General features: G+C 38.0%; 1 protein-coding gene across 1 annotated transcript in view; it reads left to right on the forward strand.

Moving 5' to 3' along the window:
* Positions 1-1,032: 1,032 nt before the first annotated feature.
* mfn1b (mitofusin 1b) overlaps positions 1,033-16,901 on the forward strand; it is a 68,492-nt gene continuing 52,623 nt past the window's right edge. The window contains exons 1-11 of the mRNA XM_067431756.1: positions 1,033-1,129; positions 1,771-1,801; positions 3,473-3,503; positions 3,584-3,711; positions 3,869-4,004; positions 4,085-4,247; positions 6,537-6,661; positions 6,746-6,854; positions 8,191-8,298; positions 8,392-8,545; positions 10,327-10,394. Coding sequence (XP_067287857.1) covers positions 3,597-3,711; positions 3,869-4,004; positions 4,085-4,247; positions 6,537-6,661; positions 6,746-6,854; positions 8,191-8,298; positions 8,392-8,545; positions 10,327-10,394 — 978 coding nt within the window. The 5' untranslated portion in view covers positions 1,033-1,129; positions 1,771-1,801; positions 3,473-3,503; positions 3,584-3,596. The remainder of the gene's footprint in view (positions 1,130-1,770; positions 1,802-3,472; positions 3,504-3,583; positions 3,712-3,868; positions 4,005-4,084; positions 4,248-6,536; positions 6,662-6,745; positions 6,855-8,190; positions 8,299-8,391; positions 8,546-10,326; positions 10,395-16,901) is intronic.

Genomic DNA, 16,901 nt, shown 5'->3' on the forward strand with positions numbered 1-16,901 from the left:
TTGACCGCCCATGACCCTGTGGCCGGTTCATCACTGTTCCTTCCTTGGAGCTCTTTTGATACTGACTACTGAAGATTTGGCCCTTGTCAAACTCGTTCAAATCCTTACACTTGCCCATTTTTCCTGCTTGTATCACATCAACTTTGAGGACAAAATGTTCACTTGCTGCCTAATATATCTCAGAACAGGAGCTGTGATGAAGAGATCAGGGTTATTCACCTGTCAGTGGTCATAATATTATGCCTGTATACATTACTTTGTTATAAATTTCATCATATGTAATATAAAATATTATTTTTGTAATGTTTCAATAGGTTTTGATGTCTGTTAAATGTATTATCCTTATTAAACTTTGTACATAGTTGTATTTTATGAAGTTAAAAAAGGAAATATTTGAGATTTCACAATGACTATTGTCTATGTTTAATATACAGCACTTATGGTTGGTTGTGTCAGTGACATCCTAAAACATTATTATTATTATTATTATTATTATTATTATTATTATTATTATTATTATTATTATTATTATTATTATTATTATTATTATTATTTTGGTAGGTTTGACAAACAAAGCTATTTGTTTATACAAGATTATATTTTTCATTTTTTAAGGAACTTTTCCATTTGAAAGGACTAATACTGAATATAAATAAACAGAAAGGTGTCCGTTCTCCTGTGACATTTATTTTGAAAGTTACATTCTGTTCTGGGACTTTTATTTTGAAAGGTGTTTTCTCTTCTGGAATTTTTATTTTGAAAGTCGTATTCGCTTCGGAGACTTTGAAAGTCGTGTTCTCTTCTGATACATATTTTAAAAGCTGTATTGTCTTCTGGGACTTTTATTTTGAAAGCTGTGTTCTAGTCTGGGACTTTTATTTTGAAAGTCATGCTCTCTTTTTAGACATGTTTTGAAAGCCATGTTCTCGCCTGAGACTTTTATTTTGAAAGCAATGTTCTCATCTGGGACTTTTATTTTGAAACTCGTGTTCTCTTTTGGAACTTTTATTTTGAAAGTCGCTTTCTCTTCTGGGACTTGTATTTTGAAATCCTTGAGGTCCAGTGTCGGTCGGTCTGTCAGACGGTGTGTTTCTCATGACAGGAGTAGATTTAACATCCATGTGTTCGGGTAAGATGTGTGATTCGTGTGTTTTATAGCACTTAAACTGATTATGCTATGATATCGATACATAAAGAAGGAAAGCGAAGTCTTTTAATCAGCTATTAATGATGTCATGGGCTCGCGCGCTAACGCTAAAAGCTCATGTCACCTCTACAAATATTTGACAATTTAACTACTGACCATAGACTAAAAAAATACTACTGACAGACGATTAAATATTTAGTTTTTATACAACCAGGGAGCAAATTAATAATGTCTTAACAGGACTCCGTTGAGTAAATATTCGAGTTAACAGGATATAACCTTAGTTATAAAACTGAACTTTTATGGATATCTGTTTTTAATGACCCTACTTTTCTAAACATTATAGGAATAAACGCATTGTATTTTACTGTACATGCCATCTTGCTGTTAATAATTTTGTCTGTGTGTAATATTACATAAATCATCATCATAATTTACTTTCACTTTTGTATTCCTGACATTGTAAACTGTACCATGTACAGTAATATAACCATGGGACTATCATAACATGGTACATGTCAAACTATATCAAAACATGGTAGTTCTATAGTAGGGTATAGTTAATGAGAAGAGTTTCCAGGTTAATTCAACTCAAAATCGAATGTATTTGTTTTATTTCCCAGTTTTGACAGCTCTGATGTGAAAGTCTTGAAGGTAAGAGCGAGTGAATATCATTTTATACAGTCTCCTGAATTTGCTGTGATTTTCATTGGATGTTTCTGAAACATTCTCAGTAATATATATATATATATATATATATATATATATATATATATATATATATATATATATATATATATATATATATATATATATATATATATATATATATTTTAATTACTCTACTTTTCTAAGAGGAATTACAGCTCAGACCAGGGCCGGCCTAAACCTACCCATCACAGGAAACATTCTGCATTTTTACTTTCTCAAAAAAACGTATCCTGTATGATTTATAAGCATTTTGAACAGTGGGGACCGGCTCATTTGAAAAGTGACTACTATCAGCTATTACTATCCTTATGGGGACATTTGGTCCCCACAATGTAATATAAACAAGGACACACACACACACACATATACAAAAATGTGTGTATACGTATATCCTCCACTAAACTATGCATGCTCATGTTTTCACCATGAATTAAACTTTTTAAGAAATTTTTATATTTAGTGTGCATTTTATTTTTTAGCTATTTTAGATAAACCTGTATATAAATATCATTACTAATTTCAGAAAATACATTTTACAAACGCCATATATCCCCTTACAATTGCACAACTGAATAAAAACATTGGGCTATTCAAAAAAATTATATATGTTTATAAACAATTGACGTGATTTTTTACAGATTCTGATCACCCAGAACAGTTGCCTACATAAAGTTTAAGATAAAAATAACTGGAATTAATTAGCAAGCATTTATATTTAGATAATGCATTTAGATAAACTGTTCATTCATTTCATCACTTTACCTCCGTCTTTATCCCCTTATTCCTTTATATTCCTGTATCATTTTGACACATTGGCCATCCGTCATAAATAATTAGGCAACTTTCCAACTTTCACTGGCGCGAGCAAACAAGCACATTCCTGTGTGTGAGATGCGTGAGAGGCTACGCAACAACAAATCCCAACGTTAAACTGATCACGTGTTCAGTATCGGACACACTAAAGCACTCGCTGGGCAGGAGGAGATTGATGCGGTGGTCTGGGAAGAGTGGGGATTTGTTTAAGGTTTTTTTGGGTAATATTTCGAGTTAATATTAATAAAAAGTAGCAGTAATAAAACCGGAAAAATCACTCATTTTGGCGCCCTTATGGATGAGTGGCACCTCTAGCATTTGCCTATTCCGCCTATGCCACGGGCCGGCCCTGGCCCAGACAACATATATACTTAAATGTTCATCACGTTCAGCAGTGTTTTATGTAACTTCCTAGTGTTTCCTGTAAAATGACACCAAAATTATCCCACTATATGTTGGTGTGGGAAGCTTTCCAATTTGGGTAGGCCAAATCCAGCCGGAAATCACTAAAAAGGGTTCCAGAGCTAAAGAGGTTAATCATATGTTTGCATTTTACTCTATAAGCCATCTTGCTGTTAATAATTTTGTGTGTGTGTAATATTACATAATCAATATTACATTTCACTTTTGTGTTCCTGAGATAATTGTAAATTGTACTGTGACTTTTGTTTTCATGATCCTCCAATAAAACCATGGTATTATCATAGCACAAAACATGGTAATGCTGTGGTACGTTTAAGTTAATGATGAGTTTTCAAAATAAATCGCCTCAAAATCAAATGTATTTGTTTTATTTCCCAGTTTCGAAAGCTCTGATGTGAAAGATTTGAAGGTAAGAGTGAGTGAACACATTCACACAGAGTCTCCTGAACTTGCTGTGATTTTCATGGGATGTTTCTGAAATATTCCCAGTACAGGTGTGGAAATGGAGCAGTCAGATCGTTCCCCGTTGAAGCGTTTTGTGCTGGCCAAAAAGAAGATCGGCGAGGTTTTTGAGCAGCTCTTGGTTTACGTTCAGGAGGGCGCAGAGTTTGTGAAAGGTAAACGTTGATTTTAATAGTTTATGTGAGACTAAAAATATCCAAACACACAGATTCTCCATAGACTTCGAACATTGCTAGGTCTAATACAGAGTTGCCAGTTTAGCTTTTGTAGTATTTACATGTGTTTTGCTTATCCTCTTGTGTTTGTTAACAGAGACCTCTAATAATGAGTCGTTGGAGAATATTGCAAACAGTAGCCAGTTGGATCAGATACAGGCGTACACAGGCAAACTGTCCACCATTAAAGAGGTGTTGTCTCGCAGACATATGAAGGTGGCCTTCTTTGGCAGGTGAGTTTTGTGTTTGACCAGAAGTTGTTTTGCTTTTAGTTTCGCTTTAGCAAACATCCTCTTGTTCGTTATGTTACTAGAACAAGCAATGGCAAGAGCACAGTGGTCAACGCCATGTTGCATGACCGCGTGCTGCCCAGCGGCATCGGTCACACAACCAACTGCTTCCTGAGCGTGGAGGGGACGGATGAGGATAAGGCCTTTCTGAAGACAGAAGGATCCGAGGAGGAAAAAAGCATCAAGGTGCAGACAAGTGCATGTTTTCCCTCAGAATATATTCAATATACACCGACCAGGCATAACATTATAAAGTGAAGAACACTGATTATCTCTTCATCACGGCTCCTGTTAGTGGGTGGGATATATTAGGCAGCAAGTGAACATTTTGTCCTCAAAGATGATGTGTTAGAAGCAGGAAAAATGGGCAAGCGTAAGGATTTGAGCAAGTTTGACAAGCGCGTTTGGGTGAAAAAGAAGGGGAAAAAAGTTGTTTTTTCTTTTTATTGAAAAAGATTTTTTTATTTTTAGGAAATCAATTGATTGGATAAAGAGTTTGATTGTTAAAATTTAAGATAATGTAATTTTAAAAGAAAGGTTTAAAAAAAAAACTTTCATTTCAAAAGTTTGATTTCAAGGATCCATATTGTTTATTGTTAAAATTAATACATTAGGTTGTAAAAGTTTTATGAAATAAATTGATAATATACTTTTGGCGATTTAGGCCATGTCCATACTAAGCCATTAACACAGATACAGAAAAAATAAAACGGAAAACAGAATTTGGGGGAAAATAAAAGTAACGTTTTTTTGCACTTTGAGATTCTTTGGAATGAAAAGTGCGTTATAAATAAAGTCTAATATATATAGTTTATATAAGTATAATGTAAGTTTGATTTCAATGAATTTTAATCATGTATTAAATTATAAAAGTTTTATGAAATCAATTGATAAGATATACTTTTAATGATTCAAATGATGATTTAATTTCAAAATAAAAGTTTGAAGAAAAAAAAAAACTTTCAAACGTTTAATTTCAAAGACCCCTATTGTTTGTTGTTAAAGTTTTATGAAATCAATTGATGATTAAAATTTAATTAAGCCATTAGCACAGAATCCAGAAAATTTTAAAGGGAAAACACAAACTTTAAGAAAGAATTATTGTTGGGGGGGGGGGGGGACCCTGTTGTTTATTAATACAAAAATGTACACATTATTAAATGGTAAAAGTTGTATAAAATCATTTGATAATTAGTTTTTTGATGAAAGTACAGAAAATGTAAAATGGGAAACAAAGGGACCTTCTCAATGGATCACATTTTGCACACTTGCGTCACAAAACTTGCACAAATAGTGTTTGCAGTTAAGAAACTGGGGCCAGATTCACGAAAATTTTCTTAAGAAAAAAGTTACGAAAATTCTTAAGATAAATTTTAAGAAGTTATTAAGAATTTTCCTAAGTGCAGTTCTTGAAAAATTCTTACGAAGTTCTCAAATATTTTCTTAAGAACATCTTAGTTTTTTACTTAAGAAGAAAATAAATGGTGTTATTTTATTGAAAGGTATTACTGAAAGTGAAGACTCGCTGAATGAAAAACACTTCAAAGCCTGTCTTTTTGCGCTTCCTGCTAATAATCCTGATTACAGTACATATCATAATAAGTGTGCCGCCTATTTTCCTCGTTTTTTAATATTTTTAATGTTCCGTGTCGGTAAAATCTGTATTTTATAAGAGCCTAGCCATTTATCAAGAACGCTGCTCGGGTACCAAGGATCGGCCGTTAGATCTACACAAGACGAATCATATCTCGGTGACCTCCAGAGCCTGCGGCAGACGCCTGAAGAACCTGCCAAGAAAAGGCTGCTCTCGGTGTGTTAACGTGCGCTGAAGACCTGCTGACCGCCTGGAGCTCACAACTCCGAAAAAGCCAGATAAAATTGTCAAATAGGTGCTCTCTTTATAAATAAACCACAGATTTATTCTTTAAATAAGTACATTCGCGCCTGAAAAAGTCTTAAAAGTACTGTTTGTGACACAATAACAGTATTTTTAGATTACGTGGAGTTTCTCGTCCGCTATTATCTTGCCGGTCGGTGCGAGCTATGCTGGTTTTATACTCGTCCATATGGTACTATTAGTTATAAATATTATATTTAGCTAGCTACTGTTATGTTGTAATGCTTAGTAATTGAAACAACCCAATAAATTGGTTAAACATCTTACATTTGGGTATTTAAGATAGGTTAGAGGTTATCCTAACTTTAAGAAGTTATTTACGATGATTTTTAAGAACATTCTTTTCATGAATATGAACACTTCTTAAATGTTATCTTAAGAACTATCATTAAAAAAAAAGATATGATTTTTAGGAAAAGTTTTTGGGAATACAAAATATTCTTATGTTTTTTCTTAAGTAAGAAAATAAGAAGAAACTGGCAGTTAAGAATAATTTTATTCTTAAGAATGCTTTGTGAATCCGGCCCCTGCTTCTTAAAGTTCATGTTATGAATGTCAAATGCACTTTTTCTCTGCAGACAGTGAATCAGCTGGCTCACGCCCTACATATGGACGAGAGTTTGGATGCTGGCTGTCTCGTTAAAGTCTTCTGGCCCAAGGCAAAGTGTGCCCTGCTCAGAGACGACCTGGTTCTGGTGGACAGGTACACCTCCATCAGCCCAAAATGCAGTTAATATGTCCCATTGTAGTGCAGTCTGAAGAGTAAAGTTTAATATTTGTCTTTCAGCCCTGGAACAGATGTGACCACACAACTTGACAGCTGGATTGACAAGTTCTGTCTGGACGCTGATGTGTTCGTGTTGGTGGCCAACTCTGAATCTACACTAATGAACACGGTGAGCTGCACGCTGTATTCAAAAGATTGTGTTAATAAAATGTCACGCATTAATCTGACTAATCTGGACTGGCATGTGATGTCACATGGTGTTGAGTGTTTGTAGTGCGCTAATACGGGAAAGTATGCAGAGGAGTAGGGTTTGCTCAGTGTTTGGTTGCGTTCAGTTCAGAAGAATGCAGTGCTGAGTTTAGAACACACACACACACACACACACACACACACACACACACACACACACACACACACACACACACACACACACACACACACACAAAGACACAGAGGCTGAACTCTGCTCATACCCACTGAGGCATGCCTGCTATCCCAGGATGCTTCAGATGATTTCAGGGCCTCTCTCGGGGGATTTTCGTAAAGGGCAGATAAACACTCCATTATAATTGACATCCCCTTACGTTCGGGCGGCATTACTCATGGAAAAAAAAGAAAAAAACTAGATTATTTGTACCAGGGTTATTATAGTTACTAAAACCATTAAAACATTTTAGTTACTTAAAATAAACATGAACGAGTTATTACATATTTAAACAAAGGCAGAATTTCTCAGTTTCATTTAATTGATCTTGATGTACTAAATGACTAAAACGGAAATACAAATGAGTGAAAACTACTTTACTAAAACTTTAGATTAAAATGAAAACAATGTATGACCTGAAACTTGTATTGTGGCATACTTGAGTTTAACTAAATTAAATAATGAAATGATTAGACACTTCTACATAAAATATAATCAAGTAAATAAGCATAGATGAGTAGATTAGAAACACATTTTAGATGTGAAATATGAATAAAAAACTAAATGAAATACACTTTAAAATAAAATGCAGCGGATAACATGAAAGAACGAAATGAATAAAATAACATTTCAGTTTGTATTTCAAATTCTTTTTCATTTTATACGGGGGAAAAATTATTTCACGCCATATTTATTTCTTCTACATATAGGGATGGGTATAGAGAAAATAGACTTGCGCGCCATACTGTTTTCTGTGCTGCAGAGACACACATATAGTACTACACACACACAAACACACACACATGTGCGCACAGAAGCGCACAGTGCGCCTTTGTTTTGAATATGCGGCATCTCGCAGTGGAAAATACATATTGTTGCTTTAAGTGCACATTCTTCATGTTCCCAACCGATTTAATGCTGTAGTTTATTGCTGCTCAACAACTGATTTGATAAGAGTGAACACTTCTGTTGTCTTTACTCTGCCTGTGTGTGTGTATGTTTGTGTTCATTACAGTGTTTCCATCACATAAACCCCTAGTCAACTCACCCTCGTCAACCTCTTTGTTATTTCTTTTTAAAGGAGAAGCATTTCTTCCACAAGGTCAATGAACGCCTCTCAAAGCCCAACATCTTCATCCTGAACAATCGCTGGGATGCTTCCGCTGCCGAACCGGAATACATGGAGGATGTGAGTTTGTTTGGATCACTACAGATGTTCCCGAAGCAAAATGAAACGTATCTCTGATATGTCACTGATTTTGGTTTGTATTAATGGTCTCAGGTGCGTAAGCAGCACACGGACCGGTGTGTAAACTTCCTGGTGGAGGAGCTGAAGGTCGTGGATCGCGCACAGGCGCCTAATCGCATTTTCTTTGTGTCGGCGAAGGAAGTGCTGAACTCGCGGATGCAGCGGGCGCAGGGTATGCCAGAGACTGGTAAGAGTTTGATCTTTAGAGGGTTCATGTGGCAGAGCCAGATACTCACAGCCCGCATAACATCTAGTAAATGGGAATCATAGATTTAAGTATTTAAAGAAATTATCTTTCATGGCATTTTTGTGTTGTATTATTAACAGACACAGGACACACGCATGAGGAAATCTAAGTAACTAAAACTTTTTAAAAATATATATTTTTACATAATTTTTTTTACATAATTTATTTTAAGATTGATATAACGTACATATTTTTGGTCATTCTTGTACATTTAAAGGTACACTATATTGCTAAAAGTATTGGGACACCCCTCCAAATCACTGAATTCAGGTGTTCAATCACTTCCAGGGCCACAGGAGTATAAATCAAGCACTAGGCCTGCAGACGCTTCTACACACATTAGTGAAAGAATGGGTCGCTCTCAGGAGCTCAGTGAACTCAAGCGTGGGGCCGTGATAGGTTGCCACCTGTGCAATAAGTCCATTCCTGACATTTCCTCACTACTAAATATTCCACGCTCAACTGTTAGTGGGATTATAATGTTAGTGGAAGCAATTAGGAACAACAGCAACTTAGCCACAAAGGGTTTGGCCACCTAAAATCCCAGAGAGGGGTCAGCGCATGCTGAGGTCAGTGCGCAGAAGTTGCAAACTTTCTGCAGAGTCAATAGCTACAGACCTCCAAACTTCTGTGGCCTTCAGATGAGCTCAAGAACAGTGTGTAGAGAGCTTCATGGAATGGGTTTCCATGGCCGAGCAGCTCATCCAAGCCTTACATCACCAAGTGCAATGCAAAGCGTGGGATGCAGTGGAGTAAAGCAGCCGTCACTGGACTCTAGAGCAGTGAGACGTGTTCTCTGGAGTGACCAATCACACTTCTGGCAATCCCATGGACGAGTCTGGGTTTGGCGGTTGCCAGGAGAACGGGACTTGCTTGACTGCATTGTGTCAAGTGCAAAGTTTGGTGAAAGGGGGATTATGGTGTGGTGTTGTTTTTCAGGGGTTGGGCTTTCTAGTGAAAGTGAAAGAAACAATTAATGCTTCAGCATACCAAGACATTTTGGACAATTTCATGCTCTCAGCTTTGTTGGAACAGTTTGGGGACATCCCTTTCCTGTTCCAGCATGACTGCGCTCCAGTGCACAAAGCGTCGGTCCATAAAGACATGGATGAGCGAGTTTGGTGTGGAGGAACTTGACTGGCCTGCACAGAGTCCTGAGCTCAACCCGATAGAACAGCTTTGGGATGAATTAGAGCGGAGACTGAGAGCCAGGCCTTCTCGACCAACATCAGTGCCTGACCTCACAAATGAGCTTCTAGAACAACGGTCAAAATCCCCGTAAACACACTCCTAAACCTTGAGGAAAGCCTTCCCAGAAGAGCTAAAGCTGTTAGAGCTGCAAAGGGTGGGCCAACTCCATATTAAACCCTACAGATTAAGAATGGGATGTCATTAAAGTTCATGTGCATGTAAAGGCAGACGTCCCAAAACTTTTGGTAATATAGTGTACCTTTTGGACGTGTTGGGGTTAAAAAACAAAACTGCATGCATTTTGCTTATGAAAATTGTTTTGGTTGTGCTTCGTCTTGCTGGACGTGGCATCGTGGTTGAATTGTTGGTCATAAAAACCGTTTCTACTATGGGTTCTCCTAAGTTTATTGGTGGGTTGCACAACTGGTGTCCCTTAATGTGCTACAAGGTCCAAATGTGTTCCCTTTGAGTTACTCTGCTAAACCTTTTGCGTTATAGAGCTTGATAAAGATGCATGTGTGTGTTTACAGGTGGTGCTCTCGCCGAGGGGTTTCAGGAACGACTGAAGGAGTTCCAGAACTTTGAGAGATCGTTTGAGGCAAGTCTGAGCTGATTGTGTGGTTGCTAGAAAGGAGAACTGTAGCTGTTATAGGTTACATGAAAACCAAAAAAGACATCTGTTCTAACTGAACCTGATGTGATTCCACGACGTGATAAAAGGCATCTTTTTTTGTTTTAACCAGCGATACTCGATGAGCATCAGGAGATACTGTTTTAGAAACTGTAGCAATTTAGCAATTTCACGGCTGGAACTACAACATACAAAGTGGGTCACGACTACTGATTTACCCTTGTAAGGCCGCCCAAATCGTCCCAATGGAGGATAACGATCGGCGGTTGAAGGTCGCTGCGCGTTCGGTCTTTTCAGCGGGGAAAAAGGGGATTTTATTCCAATTCCTCGTTATCTGACTCCATTTAATTATAATTTAGAATTTGGGTTAGAATGCCATTTGGTTATTTGGTCATTCATTTTTAATAGTTTAACTACACATTTAAATATTCCGTTTAACCCTTTGTTGAAATTATACCCAACCTGAATAATTCCAGAGCAAGTCAGAATCAATCAAAGTGTAACAATTTATTTAACAGTCAGGTAAATGTATAAAGCCAATTACATAGTCAATTCAAAGGTAATCCATATATAACATCAAATACTCTGAAGTAAAGAATGAAATGTATACCTGACTTCTGAAAATTACATAATGCTGGCTATCTTGAGACATCCAACATTACGGGCTGACCGGTTTAAAGTGTCAAGCCCTGAGCTCTTTGCAACATTTCCTTAAATACCCAGAAACAAATGCACAAACTCTTTCAAATGTAAACACGAGTTCACAATGGGAATTTGCATTGATCAAGACTTGTATTGATGTAAAGACCAAATGGCTGAAAGCCACACCCACCATACTAATACAATATATCTCTAAACTCTTGAAACATTGATTATCTTTTGGTTAACTTCTGTGGAGTTGAGATATTTGTACCAGTCGCACTGAGACATTTCAAACGATACCAAACACATATAATACTGTATCGTGTGGATTGACATTGTAATAAAGAGATTCTGTGTGTGTTTTCAGTGATCTCAGCATGAAAGAGGGAAGGAATTGGGGGAGAGTGGGTCAAAAGGGAAAGATGTAGATTAGCTGATACTGAGGTGAGACTTGCGTTTCCAGTGGTGTGTGAGGGACAGTTCAGATGTTAATTTCCTTTATTTTCTTAGAGAGTCCTTGTTCTTCATTCAGACATTTCGGCATTTTTCAGTCTTACACCCTTGTCGATTACTTGTCAAAACTATACCCGAGTACTCATGGTTTATGTTACCGTGTTTGTTAATTCACAGCCTACATTATACAACATTATAATTAACATCTGCGTCTTTTTGTTGTTGAGCAATATGTGCATACATATATTAATACAAAGACATTTTAATGGTTAGCCAAGGGGTCTTATAAAACATTAGCCTCCTCATATAACATTTCACAGGTCTTGTAGCGTTAAAACAATTACGGATCTGTACTTGCATTAGAGGTCTTCACGTGTCCAAAATTTCTTAGCCGAACCCGAAAAGACCCGCGATGTTCTAAACAGAACCGTCCTGGACCCGTCTATTATTTCAAAAACTGGACCGGAACCCGTGCAGATCCGAGAAATGCCAAAAATATACTACCCGGAACCGGCATGGACCCGTCTATTATTTGATAGCTGGAACCGAACCCGGCGGGAAGACACAGACCTGACTGGACCCGATTGTCTCATCATTTTACACAATAACCTGCTGTTAACAAGTTAATAAACAAGCTGCGAAAAACAACTTTTTCTCAGTCAGCCTACTAGGCATGTGCCGATATCAATTTTTCATGTTGCGATTAATTGTTGAAGTTTTATCACGATATACGATATTATCACGATATTGAAATAAGTTGCAAAAAAAAGTTGCCATAGCATAACAGCTTTAAGAACTATTTTTGTAATAACAAAAATAACTGAATGTTTAAGACAATAATGCAGCTCTGGAAAAAAAATTAAGACCACTTAACATTGAGAAACAATGAGAAATCAATGTTATGTGGTCTCTTGATTTTTTTCAGAGCTGTAAAAGTACAATTTTCAAACAGATTAAAGTGCAAAAGAATTAGGCTATAAAGAACAACAGGTAGGCTAACAAATAAGGTCTCATTATTGAATGCATTCACTAAGATTGAGCAATAGCTACATTTGGTGCAGAAAGTATAATGTTTTTTGTAATGTTAGTTAAGAAATACTGATCATTGTTAGTTTTATCTTAGGTCCATTAAAAAGTTATTTTGATTTTGATTGTAATGTTATTAAACAGTAACTAAGAAATTAACATAGAATGATTAATTCTTTATAAGTATTTTTCATTGTCAGTTTGGTAATAATGAAGTCGGATGTCTCAAAGTTTTACTGAACAATAACAAATAATTAGAACAGTTCTAATCATTAAAGGGGGGGTGAAACACTCAGTTTCAGTCAGTGTCATGTCAATCTTGAGTACCTATAGAGTAGCATTGCATCCTGCATATCTCCGAAAAGTCTTTATTTTTTTTATAATTATATAAGAAAGATGCGCTGTTCCGAGTCTTTCCGAAAAAAGCCGAGCGGGTGGGGGCGTGTTGTGTGAGCGGAGCTAAATAATGACGTGTGCAGCAGCGCGCTGCAGTGAGGAAAGTGAGTCGCTCTGTGAGGAAAGTGATTCGCTCTGTGAGGAAAGTGATTCGCTCTGTGAGGAAAGTGATTCGCTCAGTGAGGAAAGTGATTCGCCCGCCGCGTGAGGAAAGTGAGTCGCTCTGTGAGGAAAGTGATTCGCTCTGTGAGGAAAGTGATTCGCTCAGTGAGGAAAGTGATTCGCCCGCCGCGTGAGGAAAGTGAGTCGCTCTGTGAGGAAAGTGATTCGCCTGCCGCGTGAGGAAAGTGAGTCGCTCTGTGAGGAAAGTGATTCGCTCTGTGAGGAAAGTGATTCGCCCGCCGCGTGAGGAAAGTGATTCGCTCTGTGAGGAAAGTGATTCGCTCTGTGAGGAAAGTGATTCGCTCTGTGAGGAAAGTGATTCGCTCTGTGAGGAAAGTGATTCGCTCTGTGAGGAAAGTGATTCGCTCTGTGAGGAAAGTGATTCGCTCAGTGAGGAAAGTGATTCGCCCGCCGCGTGAGGAAAGTGAGTCGCTCTGTGAGGAAAGTGATTCGCTCTGTGAGGAAAGTGATTCGCTCAGTGAGGAAAGTGATTCGCCCGCCGCGTGAGGAAAGTGAGTCGCTCTGTGAGGAAAGTGATTTGCCTGCCGCGTGAGGAAAGTGAGTCGCTCTGTGAGGAAAGTGATTCAACCGTCGCGTGAGGAAAGTGCTAATACAGATCGACCGCCGGCCTATCAGTGGGTAAGTCAGTAGCTACTGGTTATATCACCTGTTTAGCATCCTACAAGCCAGCGCTTTGATGGGCGTAGCCTGTTGCTTTCGCTCTCTCCCTCGCTCTCTCTCACGCGCTTCCGGTAGAATTGCCCGTAAGGCCCATACAAGGAAATTCCGCCCCCATTAACGTCAAAGGGGACGCATGATCTCAAAAAACTTGCCGAAACTTATGACTAACCGGAAGTAGTATTTTTGACAAAGAAATACTCCCATCAAACGTCCACCTTAACTTTTGAAACTTTGTCTATGTTTAGTATGGGATTCCAAGTCTTTAACAGTGTAAAAAGATCAGTATGCATGAAACAGCATTTCACCCCCCCTTTAAGGCATGGTGTAGTCCAGATTAAAACATAAAAAAGTTTGAAAATAAATAGCCTATTAAGTCTTTAAGTATTAAGTATTTGGTGCTGTGATGAACAACATTGAGATTACAAAAAACGAATGGCTGTTTTAAAAACTACACGCGTTTTTGTTTTGTTTGCGGAGGTTTCCGGGGTAACCGCAGTCCATCAGCGCCCTCTGCTGTCACTGAGCGGCACTTCAGCAGCGCGTCTCCTTCACCGGTTCAGTCATGTGCAAACGCACGTTGGGCTTGTTAACATCTGAGTGTCCCTTTGACGCAGAATACAGCGGTGTTGAGCATTTATACGGTTGATGGGCAAAGTATTCTTGAGTGCATTATAAAAAAAATTGAAATTGTTAATAAATTATTATTTATGATATTTTAAAGTGCCCACGATAACAATATCGTGCATATTCATTATCGTGATAAATCGCATTATCGAAAATCGGCACATGTCTACAGCCTACCTAGCGATATATAGCTGTTGTCTCCCTTCCTTGTACCTTGATTGTGATGTATTACAATATTCCTCTGTAATTGTTCCAAGCATGCTTAATTCACTCATCATTTCAGCTGTAAAAGTCAACTTTATTTGACAGTGACTTTATTTCACTAGCAGAACTTTAAGATTAAACAAGACGGTTCATTCATATTATTTTTAAAGTCATTACAGTCACTGTGGAAGCTCGGGTTGCCATAGAAACATGATACGTGCTTGAGACTGCACTCGCGCGTCAGATGGAGCAACCTGAAAATTGAGCTTTTTTTTACGCAATTTGAACATGACAGAAAACATTTATGTGACAGTTCACCTGAGGTCTTGTTGCTGATTTGAAATATATTCTTGAGTACATTATTACCGCGCGCACGCATTAAATCTGCCCGCTTTCTAAATGGCTGAGAGAGACAGAGCTTGTGTTTTTGTTGTTGTTGTGTATTTCTAAAACTCATTTCTCGGCTCACACTTTTCTTATCCTAATTTAGCAATTTGTAAGTTACACAAAATACACGAGCCGTGCTGACTCTCACGGCCATGTGTTCTCAGATTCCGATTAACGTATTACATAGGCTACAACGTTAAACAGACCCGGATCTCGGGTCCATGGGTCTCGGGTGCCCCGTGAAGACCTGACACTGTGTAACTTTTTTATTCTTAGCTAAAAACACTCAGTTCTTTCAAAAATATATGTGCTCATTAATGTATATTTACTTCTTTCAAGTAATTTCTCGTAAGTTTATAATATGCCATTGAAAATACATACGGGTGAGGGGTTCGAATGCCGGTCGCCATGTTGCTCCTCCATCTTGAAAGTACATTAGCCAAAGAGGGACATACCCGTAAATTCAAGCTTCGCCTTTCGCATTTTAACACTCGATGGCACCGTGTTGTATGTGAAGAGGGGGATTGCCATGTTAATCTTGGACTAAATCAGCCACCGTAAGAGTTAAAACGAAATCAGAATTGAGAGGAACAGAAACTATTATTCACTGGATGGTCATATACCTTTACACCGCTAGATGGAGGAAAATATCACACAGTGGAGCTTTTGAAGGTGCACTATGCAACTTTCCGTCCACTGGAGGGCGCCTATTCAAAACAAAGGCATAGTTTGATGACGCCAAGTGTGAGCGCAGCATCTTGGGAAATGTGGTCTTCACCTCACAGCCGGTGGAAAATAGGACTCGGGCAGAAATCATGTTCATGGATGCGGTTATTAACGTTACTGTAGTGTAAAACAGAGCAGGACCGAGTGATGTGGAGCTGACCACGGCCGCTAGACTGATTGTTATACAAACACACGGCTCGCGAGTACCGGGACTTTTATTATGACGGGACGCGACACAGTCGCGGGGGCGCACACTTCCGCTTTTTCCGGTCATGATTATGAGGTAAAGCAGCTCTGTTTATCATATTAGATACATTTAAGTGTGTTTAAAATGATGTTATGACGTTACTCTGTGCGTTTGCTCGGCGCTGCTCTGACATGTTCACACTGCTAAGAGTAAATCGCTTCTGCAGAATAAAACCGAGGGTAACGCAGATATGACGCCATTGATAGGCGACTCCCTCAAACGCTATGCTGACACGTCCCGGTCCTCAGTTAAAATAGCAATTTTCTCACAATTTACAAATAGTTGGAAACTTCTGGGATATTGTAGGTACTCAACTGAACAAAATATATAACACTGGCCTAGTGGTTTTGGATATTTTACTGCAAAAATACTACATAGTGCACCTTTAACGTTAAATTTTTTAATGTGCATGTGAATATCATTTTGTTATCTTTCAGACATAGTAAAATATTGTTTTAGTCACTCAGTATGTATTTTTTATGTTAAAATTGTGTAATATTTATAAATGTATATCCATTTTATTTGGATATACACACACTCTTCTGATTGGCTGTGATCTCTGATTGACTTTGAAACATCTCGTAGTCCTGTCTGTTGTGGACAGACAAATTGCTTGTCGCTGGAATCGCATCACATCTAGCAAGGACACGGTGTTAAGCTAAATTTGTATTTAGTAGCTGCCTTAATGCAATCTTCGACAGAAATTTTAGTTGCATTAGAATATGTGAACAGATGTGGATAATTAACTCATGTTTACAGTAAGCGGTGGGTGAAACAGTTTACAGATAATCTCAGGATGACTGATGTCTGTTTGAAGACTTTGGTGAGTGTCAGATAAAGAAGTGATGCAATTGTGCTCTTCCTCCAGTACAATCCCTATGTGCCTAATCTTAGCTAGAACCGTTGCAACACTAGAGACTTGTTGA

This window comes from Pseudorasbora parva, chromosome 22 (genome assembly GCF_024679245.1).
Source record: "Pseudorasbora parva isolate DD20220531a chromosome 22, ASM2467924v1, whole genome shotgun sequence".
In the NCBI taxonomy this organism is placed as follows: Eukaryota; Metazoa; Chordata; class Actinopteri; order Cypriniformes; family Gobionidae; genus Pseudorasbora; species Pseudorasbora parva.